At 56.2% G+C, this 21,553-nt stretch overlaps 1 protein-coding gene across 1 annotated transcript in view; it reads right to left on the bottom strand.

Moving 5' to 3' along the window:
- Positions 1 to 574: 574 nt before the first annotated feature.
- Positions 575 to 21,553, bottom strand: part of LOC140209585 (uncharacterized) — a 103,218-nt gene continuing 82,239 nt past the window's right edge. Inside the window, exon 6 of the mRNA XM_072277858.1 lies at positions 575 to 1,567. Within this exon, the coding sequence (XP_072133959.1) occupies positions 1,505 to 1,567 (63 nt within the window). The 3' untranslated portion in view covers positions 575 to 1,504. The remainder of the gene's footprint in view (positions 1,568 to 21,553) is intronic.

Below are 21,553 nucleotides of genomic sequence, written 5' to 3'. Positions count from 1 at the left end.
TTGCAGAGGAACAAGCCCAGGGCTCGCACTGATTCAGCGATATTGGAGCGTTGCAATGATTTTATATGTTCATACGGGGAAAATATGTTACTTAAAATGATTTTATATGTTCATACAGGGAAAAACGTTACTTAAAATGCTATGATGCTATTGACTTATCACCTATATTCCAGTCGTGATGAATACACCCCCCACCCCCCCGGACGGCCGGTCCGCAAGAATATTGTCAATATTAAACTGGTCTGCGGTGCAAAAAATGTTGGGGACCCCTGCTAGGTAGACCTATCAGTTTTCTCTGTGGGCGGGCTTTACAGTCGGCCTCAAAAATAATGACAGTGTTGCTCGCTGCACTGTTTGCAACAGTGACTTTTCTATTGCCCATGGTGGGTTAAAATTTAAAAGACATGTTGAGGTGAGTTTAACAGGTGTCATTACAGCATAGCTAACATTATTTAAACGAGCTGGCTGGCTGCTAAGGAGCTACTCTATTGATGTTCAACGTGACGAGGCCAAACTCCCTGTAGACTTGCTTAAAATTGTAATAGAATAAACATGATAATATAATATAAGTACACATTTTAATGTCACATTTGCTGCATATACCCAACTTGGTTTACAGATTAGACAAAATCACTGAGCAAAGTATTATGTACACCCTTGGAGGTCGATGGGTGGGGGGGGGGGGCTGGTGTGCTACCTCCCTGAAATGAGTTTTTGCAGGGTGGGATGTCTGTGACTGGGACAGTGTCGTCTGAGGTTGAAGTTTTCTCCCTGTCAGAGTGACCCTCTGTGACTGGGACAATCTTGTCTGAGACTGAGGCTTTCTCCCAGGATGAGGCCTGAAACCCTCAGCCTGGCTGTTCAGGGTTAGACTGCAAAATCCTGGCTTGGTGTTGGAGGGCAAGGCCATACAGCCTGGGCCTGGAGTTTAGAGGTAGGCCACACAGCCTGGGCCTGGAGTTTAGTGATAGTTCAGCCTGTGACTGGAATTTAGAGTGAGGCCACGTAACCTTTTCCTTTATTTGAATCTGATTCAACCCCCCAGCCTGGACTCAAGCCATGAGAAAATTGATCCCAGACCACTTTTCAGCCAAATTTATTGCACAGGCTGAATCCACAGACAGTTGAGAATGGCAGTGGCAGGTTGTTCGTTGAGCTGTTCGACCACATGTGGCTCACCTCCTGGTTCTGAGATTCAAAGTGTTCCTCACCCAACTCATGCAGATCTTAAACACCCCACCCAGAATCACCAGTCCTCATGTTCCCCTTCACTACAACCTGATCACACCCAAACATAGAGGGGCTGAGTGACCTCCTGCTGTTCTTGCCCCAAACAAAGGGGGTAAATGACCTCAGGGACAAGAGATGGACAAAGGATTGGCAAGGTAAACATACTGTGAACATCACTGGGTGACTCTGTTAGCCCACCCACCCTCACCCTCACCCTCTCACAGCCAAACCTCCCCACCCCCTTGCCCCTGAACACTGGAGACCAGCATCATCACTACATCTTCGGAGCTTGGCGCGGATGAGAATCGTAGGTGGAATTGCAGAATTCTCCCAGATCCTGTGGGGAGACGGAGAGGGAATTAGTGATAAACTGTAGAGGAGCAAGAGAACAGAGTAAACACAGAGTGAGCAGTGGCGAGGGGGGAGAGGTGAGGGGGAACAGGGGTGAGGGGGGCAGGAATGAGGGGGACAGGGCTGAGGGGGCAGGGGTGAGGGGGACAGGGTTGAGGGAGGCAGAGCTGAGGGGCACAGGGGTGAAGGGTGAGGGGTGAGACGGGAGCAGTGGCGAGGGTGAGGTGGTGGGGGGCAGGAGTGAGGGGGACGGGGTAAAGGGTGAAGGGTGAGGGGTGAGGGGTGAGACGGGAGCAGTGGCAAGGGTGAGGTGGGTGGGGGGCAGGGGTGAGGGGGACAGGGGTGAAGGGTGAGGGGTGAGACGCGAGCAGTGGTGAGGGTGAGGGGTGAGGGGGCAGGGGTGGGGGAGAGCAGTGGCTGGACTGGCAGAGGAGATCTTGTGGGGGTTAGTGGGGACGAAGGGAGGAGGTAGAGCAGGTGCAGCAGCAGAAGACGAAGGGGTAAAGGAGCAGGGGTGTTGAGAGAATCGGATGGGAGAATGAGGGCAGAGAGGGATGGAAGTAGGGGTGGGGATGGATGTGCGGGACCGTGAGTGGGGAGCGGTGTGAGAAAAAGGAGAGGCAAAAGCAACAAAAAAGATGAAAAATATGTGAAACATCAGAGAGTCTGAGCAACACAGAATGCTGCAGATTCTCATCAGAACAGGCAGCATCGACAGGAGACAGTGAAGTCACTGGGTCTGCTGACAGGGTGTGTGGGGGGTCAGTGTGACTCAGTGACTGTGTGTGTGGGGGGTGTCAGTGTGACTCAGTGACTGTGTGTGTGTCGGGGGGTCAGTGTGACTCAGTGACTGTGTGTGTGGGGGGGGTCAGTGTGACTCAGTGACTGTGTGTGTGGGGGGGTCAGTGTGACTCAGTGACTGTGTGGGGGTGTCAGTGTGACTCGGTGACTGTGTGGGGGGGGGGTCAGTGTGACTCAGTGACTGTGTGGGGGGGGGTCAGTGTGACTCAGTGACTGTGTGTGGGGGGGGGGTCAGTGTGACCCAGTGACTGTGTGTGCAGGGGAGGGGTCAATGCGACGCAGTGACTGTGTGTGTGTGTGTGTGGGGGGGGTCAGTGTGACTCAGTGACTGTGTGTGTGTCGGGGGGTCAGTGTGACTCAGTGACTGTGTGTGTGTGTGGGGGAGGGTCAGTGTGACTCAGAGACTGTGTGTGTGTGGGGGGTCAGTGTGACTCAGTGACTGTGTGTGTGTGTCGGGGGGTCAGTGTGACTCAGTGACTGTGTGTGGAGGGGTCAGTGTGACTCAGTGACTGTGTGTGTGGGGGGGTCAGTGTGACTCAGTGACTGTGTGTGTGTGGGGGGGGTCAGTGTGTCTCAGTGACTGTGTGTGTGTGGAGGGGGGGTCAGAGTGACTCAGTGACTGTGTTTGTGAGGGGGGGTCAGTGTGACTCAGTGACTGTGTGTGGGGGTCAGAGTGACTCAGTGAGTGTGTGTGTGGGGGGGTCAGTGTTACTCAGTGACTGTGTGTGTGGGGGTTCAGTGTGACTCTGTGACTGTGTGTGAGGGGGGCAGTGTGTCTCAGTGACTGTGTGTGTAGGGGAGGTCAGTGTGACTCAGTGACTGTGTGTGGGGGATGAGTGTGACTCAGTGTCTGTGTGTGTGTGGGGGGGTCAGTGTGTCTCAGTGACTGTGTGTGTGGGGGGTCAGTGTGACTTAGTGACTGTGTGTGTGGGGGTGTCAGTGTGACTCAGTGGTGTGTGTGGGGGTCCGTGTGACTCAGTGACTGTGTGTGTGTGGGGGGGGGTCAGTGTGACTTAGTGACTGTGTGTCGGGGGGTCAATGTAACTCAGTGACTGTGTGTGTGGGGGGGGGTCAGTGTGTCTCAGTGACTGTGTGTGTGGGGGGGTCAGTGTGACTCAGTGACTGTGTGTGTGGGGGAGGTCAGTGTGACTCAGTGACTCTGTGGTGTCAGTGTGACTCAGTGACTGTGTGTGTTAGTGTGTGTGTGTGGGGGGGTGTCAGTGTGACTCAGTGACTGTGTGTGTGGGGGGGGCGGTCAGTGTGTCTCAGTGACTGTGTGTGTGGGGGGGTCAGTGTGTCTCAGTGACTGTGTGTGTGTGGAGGGGGGGTCAGTGTGACTTAGTGACTGTGTGTGTGTGTGGGGGTCAGTGTGACTCAGTGACTGTGTGGGGGGGGTCAGTGTGACTCAGTGACTGTGTGTTTGTGGGGGGGTCAGTGCGACTCAGTGACTGTGTGTGGGGGTCAGTGTGACTCAGTGACTGTGTGTGTGGGGGGGGTCAGTGTGACTCAGTGACTGTGTGTGTCGGGGTGTCAGTGTGACTCAGTAAGTGTGTGAGTGTGGAGGGGGGTCAGTGTGACTCAGTGACTGTGTGTGGGGGGGTCAGTGTCACTCACTGACTCGGTGTGTGTGGGGGGGGTCACTGTTACTCAATGACTGTGTGTGGGAGGGTCACTGTGACTTTGTGTGTGGGGGGGTCAGTGTGACTAAGTGATTCTGTATGTGGGGGGGGTCAGTGTGACTCAGTGACTGTGTGTGTGTGTGGGTCAGTATGACTCAATGACTTTGTGTGTGTGTGTGTGTGGGGGGGGGGGGCGGGATAGTGTGACTTAGTGACCGTGTGTGTGTCGGGGGGTCAGTGTGACTCAGTGACTGTGTGTGTGGGGCAGGTCAGTGTGACTCAGTGACTGTGTGTGTGGGGGGTCAGTGTGACTCCGTGACTGTGTGTGTCGGGGGGTCAGTGTGACTCAGTGAGTGTGTGGGGTCAGTGTGACTCAGTGACTGTGTGTGTGGGGGGGTCAGTGTGACTCAGTGACTGTGTGTGTGTGGGGGGGGGTCAGAGTGACTCAGTGACTGTGTGTGTGTGTGGGGGGGCCAGTGTGACTTAGTGACTGTGTGCGTGGGGGTGTCAGTGTGACTCAGTGGTGTGTGTGGGGGTCAGGATGACTCAGTGAGTGTGTGTGTGGGGGGGGTCAGTGTGACTCAGTGACTGTGTGTGGGGGGGTCAGTGTCACTCACTGACTCGGTGCGTGTGGGGGGGGTCACTGTTACTCAGTGACTGTGTGCGGGGGGGTCACTGTGACTTTGTGTGTGGGGGGTCAGTGTGACTTATTGACTGAGTGTGTGTGGGGGGGGTCAGTGTGACTCAGTGACTATGTGTGTGGGGGGGCAGTGTGACTTATTGACTGTGTGTGTCGGGGGGTCAGTGTGACTCAGTGAGTGTGTGTGTGTGGGGGGGTCAGTGTGACTCAGTGACTGTGTGTGTGGGGTCAGTGTGTCTCAGTGACAGTATGTGTGGGGTTCAGTGTGACACCGTGACTGTGTGTGTCGGGTGGTCAGTGTGACTCAGTGACTGTGTGAGTGTGGGGGGTCAGTGTGACTCAGTGACTGTATGTGTGTGTGGGGTCAGTGTGACTCATTGACTCTGTGTGTGTGGGGGGGGTCAGTGTGACTTAGTGACTGTGTGTCAGGGGGTCAATGTGACTCAGTGACTGTATGTGTGTGGGGGGGTCAGTGTGACTCAGTGACTGTGTCTGTGTGGAGGGGGACAGTGTGACTCAGTGACTATGTGTGTGTGTGGGGGGGTTAGTGTGACTTAGTGACTGTGTGTGTGGGGGTGTCAGTGTGACTCAGTGGTGTGTGTGGGGGTGTCAGTGTGACTTAGTGACTGTGTCTGGGGGGGTCAGTTGACTCATTGACTGTGTGTGTGGGGGTCAGTGTGACTCAGTGAATCTGTGTGTGTGTGGGGGGGTCAGTGTGACTTAGTGACTGTGTGTGTGGGGGTGTCAGTGTGACTCAGTGGTGTGTGTGGGGGTGTCAGTGTGACTTAGTGACTGTGTCTGGGGGGGTCAGTTGACTCATTGACTGTGTGTGTGGGGGTCAGTGTGACTCAGTGAATCTGTGTGTGTGGGGGGGTTCAGTGTGACTCAGTGACCGTGTGTGTGTTTGTGTGTATGGGGTGGGGGTTGTGTGACTCAGTGACTGTGTGTGTGGGGTGAGTGTGTCTCAGTGACTGTGTGTGTGGGGATTCAGTGTGACTCCGTGACTGCGTGTGTCGGGGGGTCAAAGAGTCTCGGTGACTGTGTGTGTGTGGGGGGGGGCTCAGTGTGACTCAGTGACTGTGTGTGTCAGGGAGTCAGTGTGACTCAGTGACTGTGTGTGGCGGTCACTCTCACTCAGTGAATGTGTATGTGTGTGTCGGGGTTCAGAGTGACTCAGTGAGTGTGTGTGGGGTCAGTGTGACTCAGTGACTGTGTGTGTGTCGGGGGGTCAGTGTGACTCAGAGACTGTGTGTGTGTGGGGGGGGTCAGTGTGACTCAGTGTCTGTGTGTTTGGGGGGGGTCAGTGTGACTCAGTGACTGTGTGTGTGGGGGGGTCAGTGTGACTCAGTGACTATGTGAGTGGGGGGGGTCAGTGTGACACAGTGACTGTGTGTGTGTGTGGGCGTCAGTGTGACTCAGTGACTGTGTGTGTGGTGGGTTCAGTGTGACTCTGTGACTGTGGGTGGGGGGGTCAGTGTGACTCAGTGGTGTGTGTGGGGGTGTCAGTGTGACTCAGTGACTGTGTGTGTGGGGATGGTCAGTGTGACACAGTGACTGTGTGTGGGGGGTCAGTGTGACTCACTGTGTGTGGGGGAGGGACAGTGTGACATTGACTGTGTGTGTGGGGGGGTCAGTGTGACTTAGTGACTGTGTGTCAGGGGGTCAATGTGACTCAGTGACTGTGTGTGTGTGTGTGTGTGTGTGGGGGGGGGGGTCAGTGTGACTTAGTGACTGTGTGTCAGGGGGTCAATGTGACTCAGTGACTGTATGTGTGTGGGGGGGTCAGTGTGACTCAGTGACTGTGTCTGTGTGGAGGGGGTCAGTGTGACTCAGTGACTATGTGTGTGTGTGGGGGGGTCAGTGTGACTTAGTGACTGTGTGTGTGGGGGTGTCAGTGTGACTCAGTGACTGTGTGTGTGGGGGTGGTCAGTGTGACACAGTGACTGTGTGTGGGGGGTCAGTGTGACTCACTGTGTGTGTGGGGGGGGGTCAGTGTGACTCATTGACTGTGTGTGTGGGGGGGGTCAGTGTGACTTAGTGACTGTGTGTTAGGGGGTCAATGTGACTCAGTGACTGTGTGTGTGTGGGGGGGTCAGTGTGACTTAGTGACTGTGTCTGGGGGGGGTTAGTTGACTCATTGACTGTGTGTGTGGGGGTCAGTGTGACTTTGTGAATCTGTGTGTGTGGTGGGGGGTCAGTGTGACTCAGTGACCGTGTGTGTGTTTGTGCGTATGGGGGGGGGGTGGGTTTGTGTGACTCAGTGACTGTGTGTGTGGGGTGAGTGTGTCTCAGTGACTGTGTGTGTGGGGATTCAGTGTGACTCCGTGACTGTGTGTGTCAGGGAGTCAGTGTGACTCAGTGACTGTGTGTGGGGGTCACTGTCACTCAGTGAATGTGTGTGTATGTGTCAGGGTTCAGAGTGACTCAGTGAGTGTGTGTGGGGTCAGTGTGACTCAGTGACTGTGTGTGTGTCGGGGGGTCAGTGTGACTCAGAGACTGTGTGTGTGTGGGGGGGTCAGTGTGACTCAGTGACTGTGTGTGTGGGGGGTGTCAGTGTGACTCAGTGTCTGTGTGCTTGGGGGGGGTCAGTGTGACTCAGTGACTGTGTGTGTGGGGGGGGTCAGTGTGACTCAGTGACTGTGTGAGTGGGGGGGGTCAGTGTGACACAGTGACTGTGTGTGTGTGTGGGCGTCAGTGTGACTCAGTGACTGTGTGTGTGGTGGGTTCAGTGTGACTCTGTGACTGTGGGTGGGGGGGTCAGTGTGACTCAGTGACTGTGTGTGTGTCGGGGGTCAGTGTGTCTCAGTGACTGTGTGTGTCGGGGTGTCAGTGTGACTCAGTGACAGTGTCTCGGGGGGGCAGTGTGACTCAGTGACTGTGTATGTCGGGGGGTGAGTGTGACTCAGTAAGTGTGTGAGTGTGGAGGGGGGTCAATGTAACTCAGTGACTGTGTGTGGGGGGGTCACTGTGATTTTGTGTGTAGGGGGTTCAGTGTGACTAAGCGATTCTGTGTGTGTGGGGGGGTCTGTGTGACTCAGTGACTGTGTGTGTGGGGGGGGCAGTGTGACTTATTGACTGTGTGTGGGGGGGGTCAGTGTGACTCAGTGACTGTGTGTGTGGGGGGGTCAGTGTGGCTCAGTGACTCTGTGTGTGTGGAGGGGGGTCAGTGTGACTCAATGTGTGTGTGGGGGGTCAGTGTGACTCAATGACTTTATATGTGTGTGTGTGTGTGTGTGTGTGTGTGTGTGGGGGGGGGGTGGTAGTGTGACTTAGTGACAGTGTGTGTGAGGCGGGTCAGTGTGACTCAGTGACTGTGTGGGGGTCAGTGTGGCTCAGTGACTCTGTGTGTGTGGGGCGGGTCAGTGTGACTCAGTGACGGTGTGTGTGGGGGTCAGTGTGACTCAGTGACTGTGTGTGGAGGGCGTCACTGTCACTCAGTGACTTAGTGACTGTGTGTGGGGTGTGTCAGTGTAACTCAGTGACTGTGTGTGTGGGGGTCAGTGAGACTCAGTGACTGTGTGTGGGGGGGTCACTGTGACTTTGTGTGTGGGGGGGTCAGTGTGACTAAGTGATTCTGTGTGTGTTGGGCGGGTCAGTGTGACTCAGTGACTGTCTGTGTGGGGGTCAGTGTGGCTCAGTGACTCTGTGTGTGTTGGGCGGGTCAGTGTAACTCAGTGACTGTGTGTGTGGGGGTCAGTGAGACTCAGTGACTGTGTGTGTGGGATCAGTGTGTCTCAGTGACAGTATGTGTGGGGGGTCAGTGTGACTCCGTGACTGTGTGTGTCGGGGGGTCAGTGTGACTCGGTGACTGTGTGTGTGTGTGTGGGGTCAGTGTGACTCAGTGACTGTGTGTGTGGGGGGGCGGTCAGTGTGTCTCAGTGACTGTGTGTGTGGGGGGGTCAGTGTGTCTCAGTGACTGTGTGTGTGTGGAGGGGGGGTCAGTGTGACTTAGTGACTGTGTGTGTCGGGGGTTCAATGTGACTCAGTGAGTGTGTGTGTGGGGGGGTCAGTGTGACTCAGTGACTGTGTGTGTGTGGGGGGGTCAGTGTGACTCAGTGACTGTGTGTGTTTGGGGGGGTCAGAGTGACTTAGTGACTGTGTGTGTGGGGGTGTAGTGTGACTCAGTGGTGTGTGTGGGGGTCAGGGTGACTCAGTGACTGTGTGTGTCGGGGGGTCAGTGTGACTCAGAGACTGTGTGTGGGGGGGGTCAGTGTGACTCAGTGACTGTGTGTGTGGGGTGTGTCAGTGTGACTCAGTGTCTGTGTGTGGGGGGGGTACAGTGTGACTCAGTGACTGTGTGTGTGTGCGGGGGTCAGTGTGACTCAGAGACTGCGTGTGTGTGGGGGGGTCAGTGTGACTCAATGACTCTGTGTGTGTGGAGGGGGGTCAGAGTGACTCAGTGACTGTGTTTGTGAGGGGGGGTCAGTGTGACTCAGTGACTGTGTGTGGGGGTCAGAGTGACTCAGTGAGTGTGTGTGTGGGGGGGTCAGTGTTACTCAGTGACTGTGTGTGTGGGGGTTCAGTGTGACTCTGTGACTGTGTGTGAGGGGGGCAGTGTGTCTCAGTGACTGTGTGTGTAGGGGAGGTCAGTGTGACTCAGTGACTGTGTGTGGGGGATGAGTGTGACTCAGTGTCTGTGTGTGTGTGGGGGGGTCAGTGTGTCTCAGTGACTGTGTGTGTGGGGGGTCAGTGTGACTTAGTGACTGTGTGTGTGGGGGTGTCAGTGTGACTCAGTGGTGTGTGTGGGGGTCCGTGTGACTCAGTGACTGTGTGTGTGTGGGGGGGGGTCAGTGTGACTTAGTGACTGTGTGTCGGGGGGTCAATGTAACTCAGTGACTGTGTGTGTGGGGGGGGTCAGTGTGTCTCAGTGACTGTGTGTGTGGGGGGGTCAGTGTGACTCAGTGACTGTGTGTGTGGGGGAGGTCAGTGTGACTCAGTGACTCTGTGGTGTCAGTGTGACTCAGTGACTGTGTGTGTTAGTGTGTGTGTGTGGGGGGGTGTCAGTGTGACTCAGTGACTGTGTGTGTGGGGGGGCGGTCAGTGTGTCTCAGTGACTGTGTGTGTGGGGGGGTCAGTGTGTCTCAGTGACTGTGTGTGTGTGGAGGGGGGGTCAGTGTGACTTAGTGACTGTGTGTGTGTGTGGGGGTCAGTGTGACTCAGTGACTGTGTGGGGGGGGTCAGTGTGACTCAGTGACTGTGTGTTTGTGGGGGGGTCAGTGCGACTCAGTGACTGTGTGTGGGGGTCAGTGTGACTCAGTGACTGTGTGTGTGGGGGGGGTCAGTGTGACTCAGTGACTGTGTGTGTCGGGGTGTCAGTGTGACTCAGTAAGTGTGTGAGTGTGGAGGGGGGTCAGTGTGACTCAGTGACTGTGTGTGGGGGGGTCAGTGTCACTCACTGACTCGGTGTGTGTGGGGGGGGTCACTGTTACTCAGTGACTGTGTGTGGGAGGGTCACTGTGACTTTGTGTGTGGGGGGGTCAGTGTGACTAAGTGATTCTGTATGTGGGGGGGGTCAGTGTGACTCAGTGACTGTGTGTGTGTGTGGGTCAGTATGACTCAATGACTTTGTGTGTGTGTGTGTGTGTGTGGGGGGGGCGGGATAGTGTGACTTAGTGACCGTGTGTGTGTCGGGGGGTCAGTGTGACTCAGTGACTGTGTGTGTGGGGCAGGTCAGTGTGACTCAGTGACTGTGTGTGTGGGGGGTCAGTGTGACTCCGTGACTGTGTGTGTCGGGGGGTCAGTGTGACTCAGTGAGTGTGTGGGGTCAGTGTGACTCAGTGACTGTGTGTGTGGGGGGGTCAGTGTGACTCAGTGACTGTGTGTGTGTGGGGGGGGGTCAGAGTGACTCAGTGACTGTGTGTGTGTGTGGGGGGGCCAGTGTGACTTAGTGACTGTGTGCGTGGGGGTGTCAGTGTGACTCAGTGGTGTGTGTGGGGGTCAGGGTGACTCAGTGAGTGTGTGTGTGGGGGGGGGTCAGTGTGACTCAGTGACTGTGTGTGGGGGGGTCAGTGTCACTCACTGACTCGGTGCGTGTGGGGGGGGTCACTGTTACTCAGTGACTGTGTGCGGGGGGGTCACTGTGACTTTGTGTGTGGGGGGTCAGTGTGACTTATTGACTGAGTGTGTGTGGGGGGGGTCAGTGTGACTCAGTGACTATGTGTGTGGGGGGGCAGTGTGACTTATTGACTGTGTGTGTCGGGGGGGTCAGTGTGACTCAGTGAGTGTGTGTGTGTGGGGGGGTCAGTGTGACTCAGTGACTGTGTGTGTGGGGTCAGTGTGTCTCAGTGACAGTATGTGTGGGGTTCAGTGTGACACCGTGACTGTGTGTGTCGGGTGGTCAGTGTGACTCAGTGACTGTGTGAGTGTGGGGGGTCAGTGTGACTCAGTGACTGTATGTGTGTGTGGGGTCAGTGTGACTCATTGACTGTGTGTGTGTGGGGGGGGTCAGTGTGACTTAGTGACTGTGTGTCAGGGGGTCAATGTGACTCAGTGACTGTATGTGTGTGGGGGGGTCAGTGTGACTCAGTGACTGTGTCTGTGTGGAGGGGGACAGTGTGACTCAGTGACTATGTGTGTGTGTGGGGGGGTTAGTGTGACTTAGTGACTGTGTGTGTGGGGGTGTCAGTGTGACTCAGTGGTGTGTGTGGGGGTGTCAGTGTGACTTAGTGACTGTGTCTGGGGGGGTCAGTTGACTCATTGACTGTGTGTGTGGGGGTCAGTGTGACTCAGTGAATCTGTGTGTGTGTGGGGGGGTCAGTGTGACTTAGTGACTGTGTGTGTGGGGGTGTCAGTGTGACTCAGTGGTGTGTGTGGGGGTGTCAGTGTGACTTAGTGACTGTGTCTGGGGGGGTCAGTTGACTCATTGACTGTGTGTGTGGGGGTCAGTGTGACTCAGTGAATCTGTGTGTGTGGGGGGGTTCAGTGTGACTCAGTGACCGTGTGTGTGTTTGTGTGTATGGGGTGGGGGTTGTGTGACTCAGTGACTGTGTGTGTGGGGTGAGTGTGTCTCAGTGACTGTGTGTGTGGGGATTCAGTGTGACTCCGTGACTGCGTGTGTCGGGGGGTCAAAGAGTCTCGGTGACTGTGTGTGTGTGGGGGGGGGCTCAGTGTGACTCAGTGACTGTGTGTGTCAGGGAGTCAGTGTGACTCAGTGACTGTGTGTGGCGGTCACTCTCACTCAGTGAATGTGTATGTGTGTGTCGGGGTTCAGAGTGACTCAGTGAGTGTGTGTGGGGTCAGTGTGACTCAGTGACTGTGTGTGTGTCGGGGGGTCAGTGTGACTCAGAGACTGTGTGTGTGTGGGGGGGGTCAGTGTGACTCAGTGTCTGTGTGTTTGGGGGGGTCAGTGTGACTCAGTGACTGTGTGTGTGGGGGGGTCAGTGTGACTCAGTGACTATGTGAGTGGGGGGGGTCAGTGTGACACAGTGACTGTGTGTGTGTGTGGGCGTCAGTGTGACTCAGTGACTGTGTGTGTGGTGGGTTCAGTGTGACTCTGTGACTGTGGGTGGGGGGGTCAGTGTGACTCAGTGGTGTGTGTGGGGGTGTCAGTGTGACTCAGTGACTGTGTGTGTGGGGATGGTCAGTGTGACACAGTGACTGTGTGTGGGGGGTCAGTGTGACTCACTGTGTGTGGGGGAGGGACAGTGTGACTCATTGACTGTGTGTGTGGGGGGGTCAGTGTGACTTAGTGACTGTGTGTCAGGGGGTCAATGTGACTCAGTGACTGTGTGTGTGTGTGTGTGTGTGTGGGGGGGGGGTCAGTGTGACTTAGTGACTGTGTGTCAGGGGGTCAATGTGACTCAGTGACTGTATGTGTGTGGGGGGGTCAGTGTGACTCAGTGACTGTGTCTGTGTGGAGGGGGTCAGTGTGACTCAGTGACTATGTGTGTGTGTGGGGGGGTCAGTGTGACTTAGTGACTGTGTGTGTGGGGGTGTCAGTGTGACTCAGTGGTGTGTGTGGGGGTGTCAGTGTGACTCAGTGACTGTGTGTGTGGGGGTGGTCAGTGTGACACAGTGACTGTGTGTGGGGGGTCAGTGTGACTCACTGTGTGTGTGGGGGGGGGTCAGTGTGACTCATTGACTGTGTGTGTGGGGGGGGTCAGTGTGACTTAGTGACTGTGTGTTAGGGGGTCAATGTGACTCAGTGACTGTGTGTGTGTGGGGGGGTCAGTGTGACTTAGTGACTGTGTCTGGGGGGGGTTAGTTGACTCATTGACTGTGTGTGTGGGGGTCAGTGTGACTTTGTGAATCTGTGTGTGTGGTGGGGGGTCAGTGTGACTCAGTGACCGTGTGTGTGTTTGTGCGTATGGGGGGGGGGTGGGTTTGTGTGACTCAGTGACTGTGTGTGTGGGGTGAGTGTGTCTCAGTGACTGTGTGTGTGGGGATTCAGTGTGACTCCGTGACTGTGTGTGTCAGGGAGTCAGTGTGACTCAGTGACTGTGTGTGGGGGTCACTGTCACTCAGTGAATGTGTGTGTATGTGTCAGGGTTCAGAGTGACTCAGTGAGTGTGTGTGGGGTCAGTGTGACTCAGTGACTGTGTGTGTGTCGGGGGGTCAGTGTGACTCAGAGACTGTGTGTGTGGGGGGTGTCAGTGTGACTCAGTGTCTGTGTGCTTGGGGGGGGGGTCAGTGTGACTCAGTGACTGTGTGTGTGGGGGGGGTCAGTGTGACTCAGTGACTGTGTGAGTGGGGGGGGTCAGTGTGACACAGTGACTGTGTGTGTGTGTGGGCGTCAGTGTGACTCAGTGACTGTGTGTGTGGTGGGTTCAGTGTGACTCTGTGACTGTGGGTGGGGGGGTCAGTGTGACTCAGTGACTGTGTGTGTGTCGGGGGTCAGTGTGTCTCAGTGACTGTGTGTGTCGGGGTGTCAGTGTGACTCAGTGACAGTGTCTCGGGGGGGCAGTGTGACTCAGTGACTGTGTATGTCGGGGGGTGAGTGTGACTCAGTAAGTGTGTGAGTGTGGAGGGGGGTCAATGTAACTCAGTGACTGTGTGTGGGGGGGTCACTGTGATTTTGTGTGTAGGGGGTTCAGTGTGACTAAGCGATTCTGTGTGTGTGGGGGGGTCTGTGTGACTCAGTGACTGTGTGTGTGGGGGGGCAGTGTGACTTATTGACTGTGTGTGGGGGGGTCAGTGTGACTCAGTGACTGTGTGTGTGGGGGGGTCAGTGTGGCTCAGTGACTCTGTGTGTGTGGAGGGGGGTCAGTGTGACTCAATGTGTGTGTGGGGGGTCAGTGTGACTCAATGACTTTATGTGTGTGTGTGTGTGTGTGTGTGTGTGTGTGTGTGTGGGGGGGGGGGTGGTAGTGTGACTTAGTGACCGTGTGTGTGAGGCGGGTCAGTGTGACTCAGTGACTGTGTGGGGGTCAGTGTGGCTCAGTGACTCTGTGTGTGTGGGGCGGGTCAGTGTGACTCAGTGACGGTGTGTGTGGGGGTCAGTGTGACTCAGTGACTGTGTGTGGAGGGCGTCACTGTCACTCAGTGACTTAGTGACTGTGTGTGGGGTGTGTCAGTGTAACTCAGTGACTGTGTGTGTGGGGGTCAGTGAGACTCAGTGACTGTGTGTGGGGGGGTCACTGTGACTTTGTGTGTGGGGGGGTCAGTGTGACTAAGTGATTCTGTGTGTGTTGGGCGGGTCAGTGTGACTCAGTGACTGTCTGTGTGGGGGTCAGTGTGGCTCAGTGACTGTGTGTGTTGGGCGGGTCAGTGTAACTCAGTGACTGTGTGTGTGGGGGTCAGTGAGACTCAGTGACTGTGTGTGTGGGATCAGTGTGTCTCAGTGACAGTATGTGTGGGGGGTCAGTGTGACTCCGTGACTGTGTGTGTCGGGGGGTCAGTGTGACTCGGTGACTGTGTGTGTGTGTGTGGGGTCAGTGTGACTCAGTGACTGTGTGTGTGGGGGGGCGGTCAGTGTGTCTCAGTGACTGTGTGTGTGGGGGGGTCAGTGTGTCTCAGTGACTGTGTGTGTGTGGAGGGGGGGTCAGTGTGACTTAGTGACTGTGTGTGTCGGGGGTTCAATGTGACTCAGTGAGTGTGTGTGTGGGGGGGTCAGTGTGACTCAGTGACTGTGTGTGTGTGGGGGGGTCAGTGTGACTCAGTGACTGTGTGTGTTTGGGGGGGTCAGAGTGACTTAGTGACTGTGTGTGTGGGGGTGTAGTGTGACTCAGTGGTGTGTGTGGGGGTCAGGGTGACTCAGTGACTGTGTGTGTCGGGGGGTCAGTGTGACTCAGAGACTGTGTGTGGGGGGGGTCAGTGTGACTCAGTGACTGTGTGTGTGGGGTGTGTCAGTGTGACTCAGTGTCTGTGTGTGGGGGGGGTACAGTGTGACTCAGTGACTGTGTGTGTGTGCGGGGGTCAGTGTGACTCAGAGACTGCGTGTGTGTGGGGGGGTCAGTGTGACTCAGTGACTCTGTGTGTGTGGAGGGGGGTCAGAGTGACTCAGTGACTGTGTGTGTGGGGGGTCAGTGTGACTCAGTGACTGTGTGTGGGGGTCACTGTCACTCAGTGAATGTGTGTGTATGTGTCGGGGTTCAGAGTGACTCAGTGAGTGTGTGTGGGGTCAGTGTGACTCAGTGACTGTGTGTGTCGGGGGGTCAGTGTGACTCAGAGACTGTGTGTGTGTGGGGGGGTCAGTGTGACTCAGTGACTGTGTGTGTGGGGGGTGTCAGTGTGACTCAGTGTCTGTGTGCTTGGGGGGGGTCAGTGTGACTCAGTGACTGTGTGTGTGGGGGGGGTCAGTGTGACTCAGTGACTGTGTGAGTGGGGGGGGTCAGTGTGACACAGTGACTGTGTGTGTGTGTGGGCGTCAGTGTGACTCAGTGACTGTGTGTGTGGTGGGTTCAGTGTGACTCTGTGACTGTGGGTGGGGGGGTCAGTGTGACTCAGTGACTGTGTGTGTGTCGGGGGTCAGTGTGTCTCAGTGACTGTGTGTGTCGGGGTGTCAGTGTGACTCAGTGACAGTGTCTCGGGGGGGCAGTGTGACTCAGTGACTGTGTATGTCGGGGGGTGAGTGTGACTCAGTAAGTGTGTGAGTGTGGAGGGGGGTCAATGTAACTCAGTGACTGTGTGTGGGGGGGTCACTGTGATTTTGTGTGTAGGGGGTTCAGTGTGACTAAGCGATTCTGTGTGTGTGGGGGGGTCTGTGTGACTCAGTGACTGTGTGTGTGGGGGGGGCAGTGTGACTTATTGACTGTGTGTGGGGCGGTCAGTGTGACTCAGTGACTGTGTGTGTGGGGGGGTCAGTGTGGCTCAGTGTGGCTCAGTGACTCTGTGTGTGTGGAGGGGGGTCAGTGTGACTCAATGTGTGTGTGGGGGGTCAGTGTGACTCAATGACTTTATGTGTGTGTGTGTGTGTGTGTGTGTGTGTGTGTGTGTGTGTGGGGGGGGGGGTGGTAGTGTGACTTAGTGACCGTGTGTGTGAGGCGGGTCAGTGTGACTCAGTGACTGTGTGGGGGTCAGTGTGGCTCAGTGACTCTGTGTGTGTGGGGCGGGTCAGTGTGACTCAGTGACGGTGTGTGTGGGGGTCAGTGTGACTCAGTGACTGTGTGTGGAGGGCGTCACTGTCACTCAGTGACTTAGTGACTGTGTGTGTGGGGTGTGTCAGTGTAACTCAGTGACTGTGTGTGTGGGGGTCAGTGAGACTCAGTGACTGTGTGTGGGGGGGTCACTGTGACTTTGTGTGTGGGGGGGTCAGTGTGACTAAGTGATTCTGTGTGTGTTGGGCGGGTCAGTGTGACTCAGTGACTGTCTGTGTGGGGGTCAGTGTGGCTCAGTGACTCTGTGTGTGTTGGGCGGGTCAGTGTAACTCAGTGACTGTGTGTGTGGGGGTCAGTGAGACTCAGTGACTGTGTGTGTGGGATCAGTGTGTCTCAGTGACAGTATGTGTGGGGGGTCAGTGTGACTCCGTGACTGTGTGTGTCAGGGGGTCAGTGTGACTCGGTGACTGTGTGTGTGTGTGTGGGGTCAGTGTGACTCAGTGACTGTGTGTGTGGGGGGGCGGTCAGTGTGTCTCAGTGACTGTGTGTGTGGGGGGGTCAGTGTGTCTCAGTGACTGTGTGTGTGTGGAGGGGGGGTCAGTGTGACTTAGTGACTGTGTGTGTCGGGGGTTCAATGTGACTCAGTGAGTGTGTGTGTGGGGGGGTCAGTGTGACTCAGTGACTGTGTGTGTGTGGGGGGGTCAGTGTGACTCAGTGACTGTGTGTGTTTGGGGGGGTCAGAGTGACTTAGTGACTGTGTGTGTGGGGGTGTAGTGTGACTCAGTGGTGTGTGTGGGGGTCAGGGTGACTCAGTGACTGTGTGTGTCGGGGGGTCAGTGTGACTCAGAGACTGTGTGTGGGGGGGGTCAGTGTGACTCAGTGACTGTGTGTGTGGGGTGTGTCAGTGTGACTCAGTGTCTGTGTGTGGGGGGGGTACAGTGTGACTCAGTGACTGTGTGTGTGTGGGGGGGTCAGTGTGACTCAGAGACTGCGTGTGTGTGGGGGGGTCAGTGTGACTCAGTGACTCTGTGTGTGTGGAGGGGGGTCAGAGTGACTCAGTGACTGTGTGTGTGGGGGGTCAGTGTGACTCAGTGAGTGTGTGTGTGTGTGTGTGGGTGTGTGGGGGGGGGAGGGGGTAGTGTGAATTAGTGACCGTGTGTGTGGGGCGGGTCAGTGTGACTCAGTGACTGTCTGTGTGGGGGTCAGTGTGACTCAGTGACTGTGTGTGGGGGGGGTCAGTGTGACTCAGTGACTGTGTGTTTGGGGGGGTCAGTGTAACTCAGTGACTGTGTGTGTGGGGGTCAGTGAGACTCAGTGACTGTGTGTGGGGGGGGTCACTGTGACTTTGTGTGTGGGGGGGTCAGTGTGACTAAGTGATTCTGTGTGTGTGGGGGGGTCAGTGTGACTCAGTGACTGTGTGTGTGGGGGGGTCAGTGTGACTCAGTGACTATGTGTGTGTGTGGGGGGGTTAGTGTGACTTAGTGACTGTGTGTGTGTGGGTCAGTGTGACTCAGTGACTGTGTGTGTGTCGGGGGGTCAGTGTGGCTCAGTGACTCTGTGTGTGGAGGGGGGTCAGTGTGACTCAGTGACTGTGTGTGTGGGGGGTCAGTGTGACTCAGTGAGTGTGTGTGTGTGTGTGTGTGGGGGGGGGTAGTGTGACTTAGTGACCGTGTGTGTGGGGCGGGTCAGTGTGACTCAGTGACTGTCTGTGTGGGGGTCAGTGTGGCTCAGTGACTCTGTGTGTGTTGGGCGGGTCAGTGTGACTCAGTGACTGTGTGTGTGGGGGTCAGTGAGACTCAGTGACTGTGTGTGTGGGAGTCAGTGAGACTCAGTGACTGTGTGTGGGGGGGTCACTGTGACTTTGTGTGTGAGGGGGTCAGTGTGACTAAGTGATTCTGTGTGTGTTGGGCGGGTCAGTGTGACTCAGTGACTGTCTGTGTGGGGGTCAGTGTGGCTCAGTGACTCTGTGTGTGTTGGGCGTGTCAGTGTGACTCAGTGACAGTATGTGTGGGGGGTCAGTGTGACTCCGTGACTGTGTGTGTCGGGGGGTCAGTGTGACTCGGTGACTGTGTGTGTGTGTGTGAGGTCAGTGTGACTCAGTGACTGTGTGTGTGGAGGGGGGGTCAGTGTGACTTAGTGACTGTGTGTGTCGGGGGTTCAATGTGACTCAGTGAGTGTGTGTGTGTGGGGGTCAGTGTGACTCAGTGACTGTGTGTGTGTGGGGGGGTCAGTGTGACTCAGTGACTGTGTGGGGGTCAGTGTGGCTCAGTGACTCTGTGTGTGTGGGGCGGGTCAGTGTGACTCAGTGACGGTGTGTGTGGGGGTCAGTGTGACTCAGTGACTGTGTGTGGAGGGCGTCACTGTCACTCAGTGACTTAGTGACTGTGTGTGTGGGGTGTGTCAGTGTAACTCAGTGACTGTGTGTGTGGGGGTCAGTGAGACTCAGTGACTGTGTGTGGGGGGGTCACTGTGACTTTGTTTGTGGGGGGGTCAGTGTGACTAAGTGATTCTGTGTGTGTTGGGCGGGTCAGTGTGACTCAGTGACTGTCTGTGTGGGGGTCAGTGTGGCTCAGTGACTCTGTGTGTGTTGGGCGGGTCAGTGTAACTCAGTGACTGTGTGTGTGGGGGTCAGTGAGACTCAGTGACTGTGTGTGTGGGATCAGTGTGTCTCAGTGACAGTATGTGTGGGGGGTCAGTGTGACTCCGTGACTGTGTGTGTCGGGGGGTCAGTGTGACTCGGTGACTGTGTGTGTGTGTGTGTGGGGTCAGTGTGACTCAGTGACTGTGTGTGTGGGGGGGCGGTCAGTGTGTCTCAGTGACTGTGTGTGTGGGGGGGTCAGTGTGTCTCAGTGACTGTGTGTGTGTGGAGGGGGGGTCAGTGTGACTTAGTGACTGTGTGTGTCGGGGGTTCAATGTGACTCAGTGAGTGTGTGTGTGGGGGGGTCAGTGTGACTCAGTGACTGTGTGTGTGTGGGGGGGTCAGTGTGACTCAGTGACTGTGTGTGTTTGGGGGGGTCAGAGTGACTTAGTGACTGTGTGTGTGGGGGTGTAGTGTGACTCAGTGGTGTGTGTGGGGGTCAGGGTGACTCAGTGACTGTGTGTGTCGGGGGGTCAGTGTGACTCAGAGACTGTGTGTGGGGGGGGGTCAGTGTGACTCAGTGACTGTGTGTGTGGGGTGTGTCAGTGTGACTCAGTGTCTGTGTGTGGGGGGGGTACAGTGTGACTCAGTGACTGTGTGTGTGTGGGGGGGTCAGTGTGACTCAGAGACTGCGTGTGTGTGGGGGGGTCAGTGTGACTCAGTGACTCTGTGTGTGTGGAGGGGGGTCAGAGTGACTCAGTGACTGTGTGTGTGGGGGGTCAGTGTGACTCAGTGACTGTGTGTGGGGGTCACTGTCACTCAGTGAATGTGTGTGTATGTGTCGGGGTTCAGAGTGACTCAGTGAGTGTGTGTGGGGTCAGTGTGACTCAGTGACTGTGTGTGTCGGGGGGTCAGTGTGACTCAGAGACTGTGTGTGTGTGGGGGGGTCAGTGTGACTCAGTGACTGTGTGTGTGGGGGGTGTCAGTGTGACTCAGTGTCTGTGTGCTTGGGGGGGGTCAGTGTGACTCAGTGACTGTGTGTGTGGGGGGGGTCAGTGTGACTCAGTGACTGTGTGAGTGGGGGGGGTCAGTGTGACACAGTGACTGTGTGTGTGTGTGGGCGTCAGTGTGACTCAGTGACTGTGTGTGTGGTGGGTTCAGTGTGACTCTGTGACTGTGGGTGGGGGGGTCAGTGTGACTCAGTGACTGTGTGTGTGTCGGGGGTCAGTGTGTCTCAGTGACTGTGTGTGTCGGGGTGTCAGTGTGACTCAGTGACAGTGTCTCGGGGGGGCAGTGTGACTCAGTGACTGTGTATGTCGGGGGGTGAGTGTGACTCAGTAAGTGTGTGAGTGTGGAGGGGGGTCAATGTAACTCAGTGACTGTGTGTGGGGGGGTCACTGTGATTTTGTGTGTAGGGGGTTCAGTGTGACTAAGCGATTCTGTGTGTGTGGGGGGGTCTGTGTGACTCAGTGACTGTGTGTGTGGGGGGGGCAGTGTGACTTATTGACTGTGTGTGGGGGGGTCAGTGTGACTCAGTGACTGTGTGTGTGGGGGGGTCAGTGTGGCTCAGTGTGGCTCAGTGACTCTGTGTGTGTGGAGGGGGGTCAGTGTGACTCAATGTGTGTGTGGGGGGTCAGTGTGACTCAATGACTTTATGTGTGTGTGTGTGTGTGTGTGTGTGTGTGTGTGTGTGTGTGTGGGGGGGGGGGGTGGTAGTGTGACTTAGTGACCGTGTGTGTGAGGCGGGTCAGTGTGACTCAGTGACTGTGTGGGGGTCAGTGTGGCTCAGTGACTCTGTGTGTGTGGGGCGGGTCAGTGTGACTCAGTGACGGTGTGTGTGGGGGTCAGTGTGACTCAGTGACTGTGTGTGGAGGGCGTCACTGTCACTCAGTGACTTAGTGACTGTGTGTGTGGGGTGTGTCAGTGTAACTCAGTGACTGTGTGTGTGGGGGTCAGTGAGACTCAGTGACTGTGTGTGGGGGGGTCACTGTGACTCTGTGTGTGGGGGGGTCAGTGTGACTAAGTGATTCTGTGTGTGTTGGGCGGGTCAGTGTGACTCAGTGACTGTCTGTGTGGGGGTCAGTGTGGCTCAGTGACTGTGTGTGTTGGGCGGGTCAGTGTAACTCAGTGACTGTGTGTGTGGGGGTCAGTGAGACTCAGTGACTGTGTGTGTCAGGGGGTCAGTGTGACTCGGTGACTGTGTGTGTGTGTGTGGGGTCAGTGTGACTCAGTGACTGTGTGTGTGGGGGGGCGGTCAGTGTGTCTCAGTGACTGTGTGTGTGGGGGGGTCAGTGTGTCTCAGTGACTGTGTGTGTGTGGAGGGGGGGTCAGTGTGACTTAGTGACTGTGTGTGTCGGGGGTTCAATGTGACTCAGTGAGTGTGTGTGTGGGGGGGTCAGTGTGACTCAGTGACTGTGTGTGTGTGGGGGGGTCAGTGTGACTCAGTGACTGTGTGTGTTTGGGGGGGTCAGAGTGACTTAGTGACTGTGTGTGTGGGGGTGTAGTGTGACTCAGTGGTGTGTGTGGGGGTCAGGGTGACTCAGTGACTGTGTGTGTCGGGGGGTCAGTGTGACTCAGAGACTGTGTGTGGGGGGGGTCAGTGTGACTCAGTGACTGTGTGTGTGGGGTGTGTCAGTGTGACTCAGTGTCTGTGTGTGGGGGGGGTACAGTGTGACTCAGTGACTGTGTGTGTGTGGGGGGGTCAGTGTGACTCAGAGACTGCGTGTGTGTGGGGGGGTCAGTGTGACTCAGTGACTCTGTGTGTGTGGAGGGGGGTCAGAGTGACTCAGTGACTGTGTGTGTGGGGGGTCAGTGTGACTCAGTGAGTGTGTGTGTGTGTGTGTGGGTGTGTGGGGGGGGG

The sequence above is a fragment of the Mobula birostris genome, chromosome 14 (assembly GCF_030028105.1).
Source record: "Mobula birostris isolate sMobBir1 chromosome 14, sMobBir1.hap1, whole genome shotgun sequence".
NCBI classification, from domain to species: Eukaryota; Metazoa; Chordata; class Chondrichthyes; order Myliobatiformes; family Myliobatidae; genus Mobula; species Mobula birostris.
The sequence above is the reverse complement of the archived record's forward strand: the minus strand, read 5'-3'. Positions and strand labels throughout refer to the sequence as shown.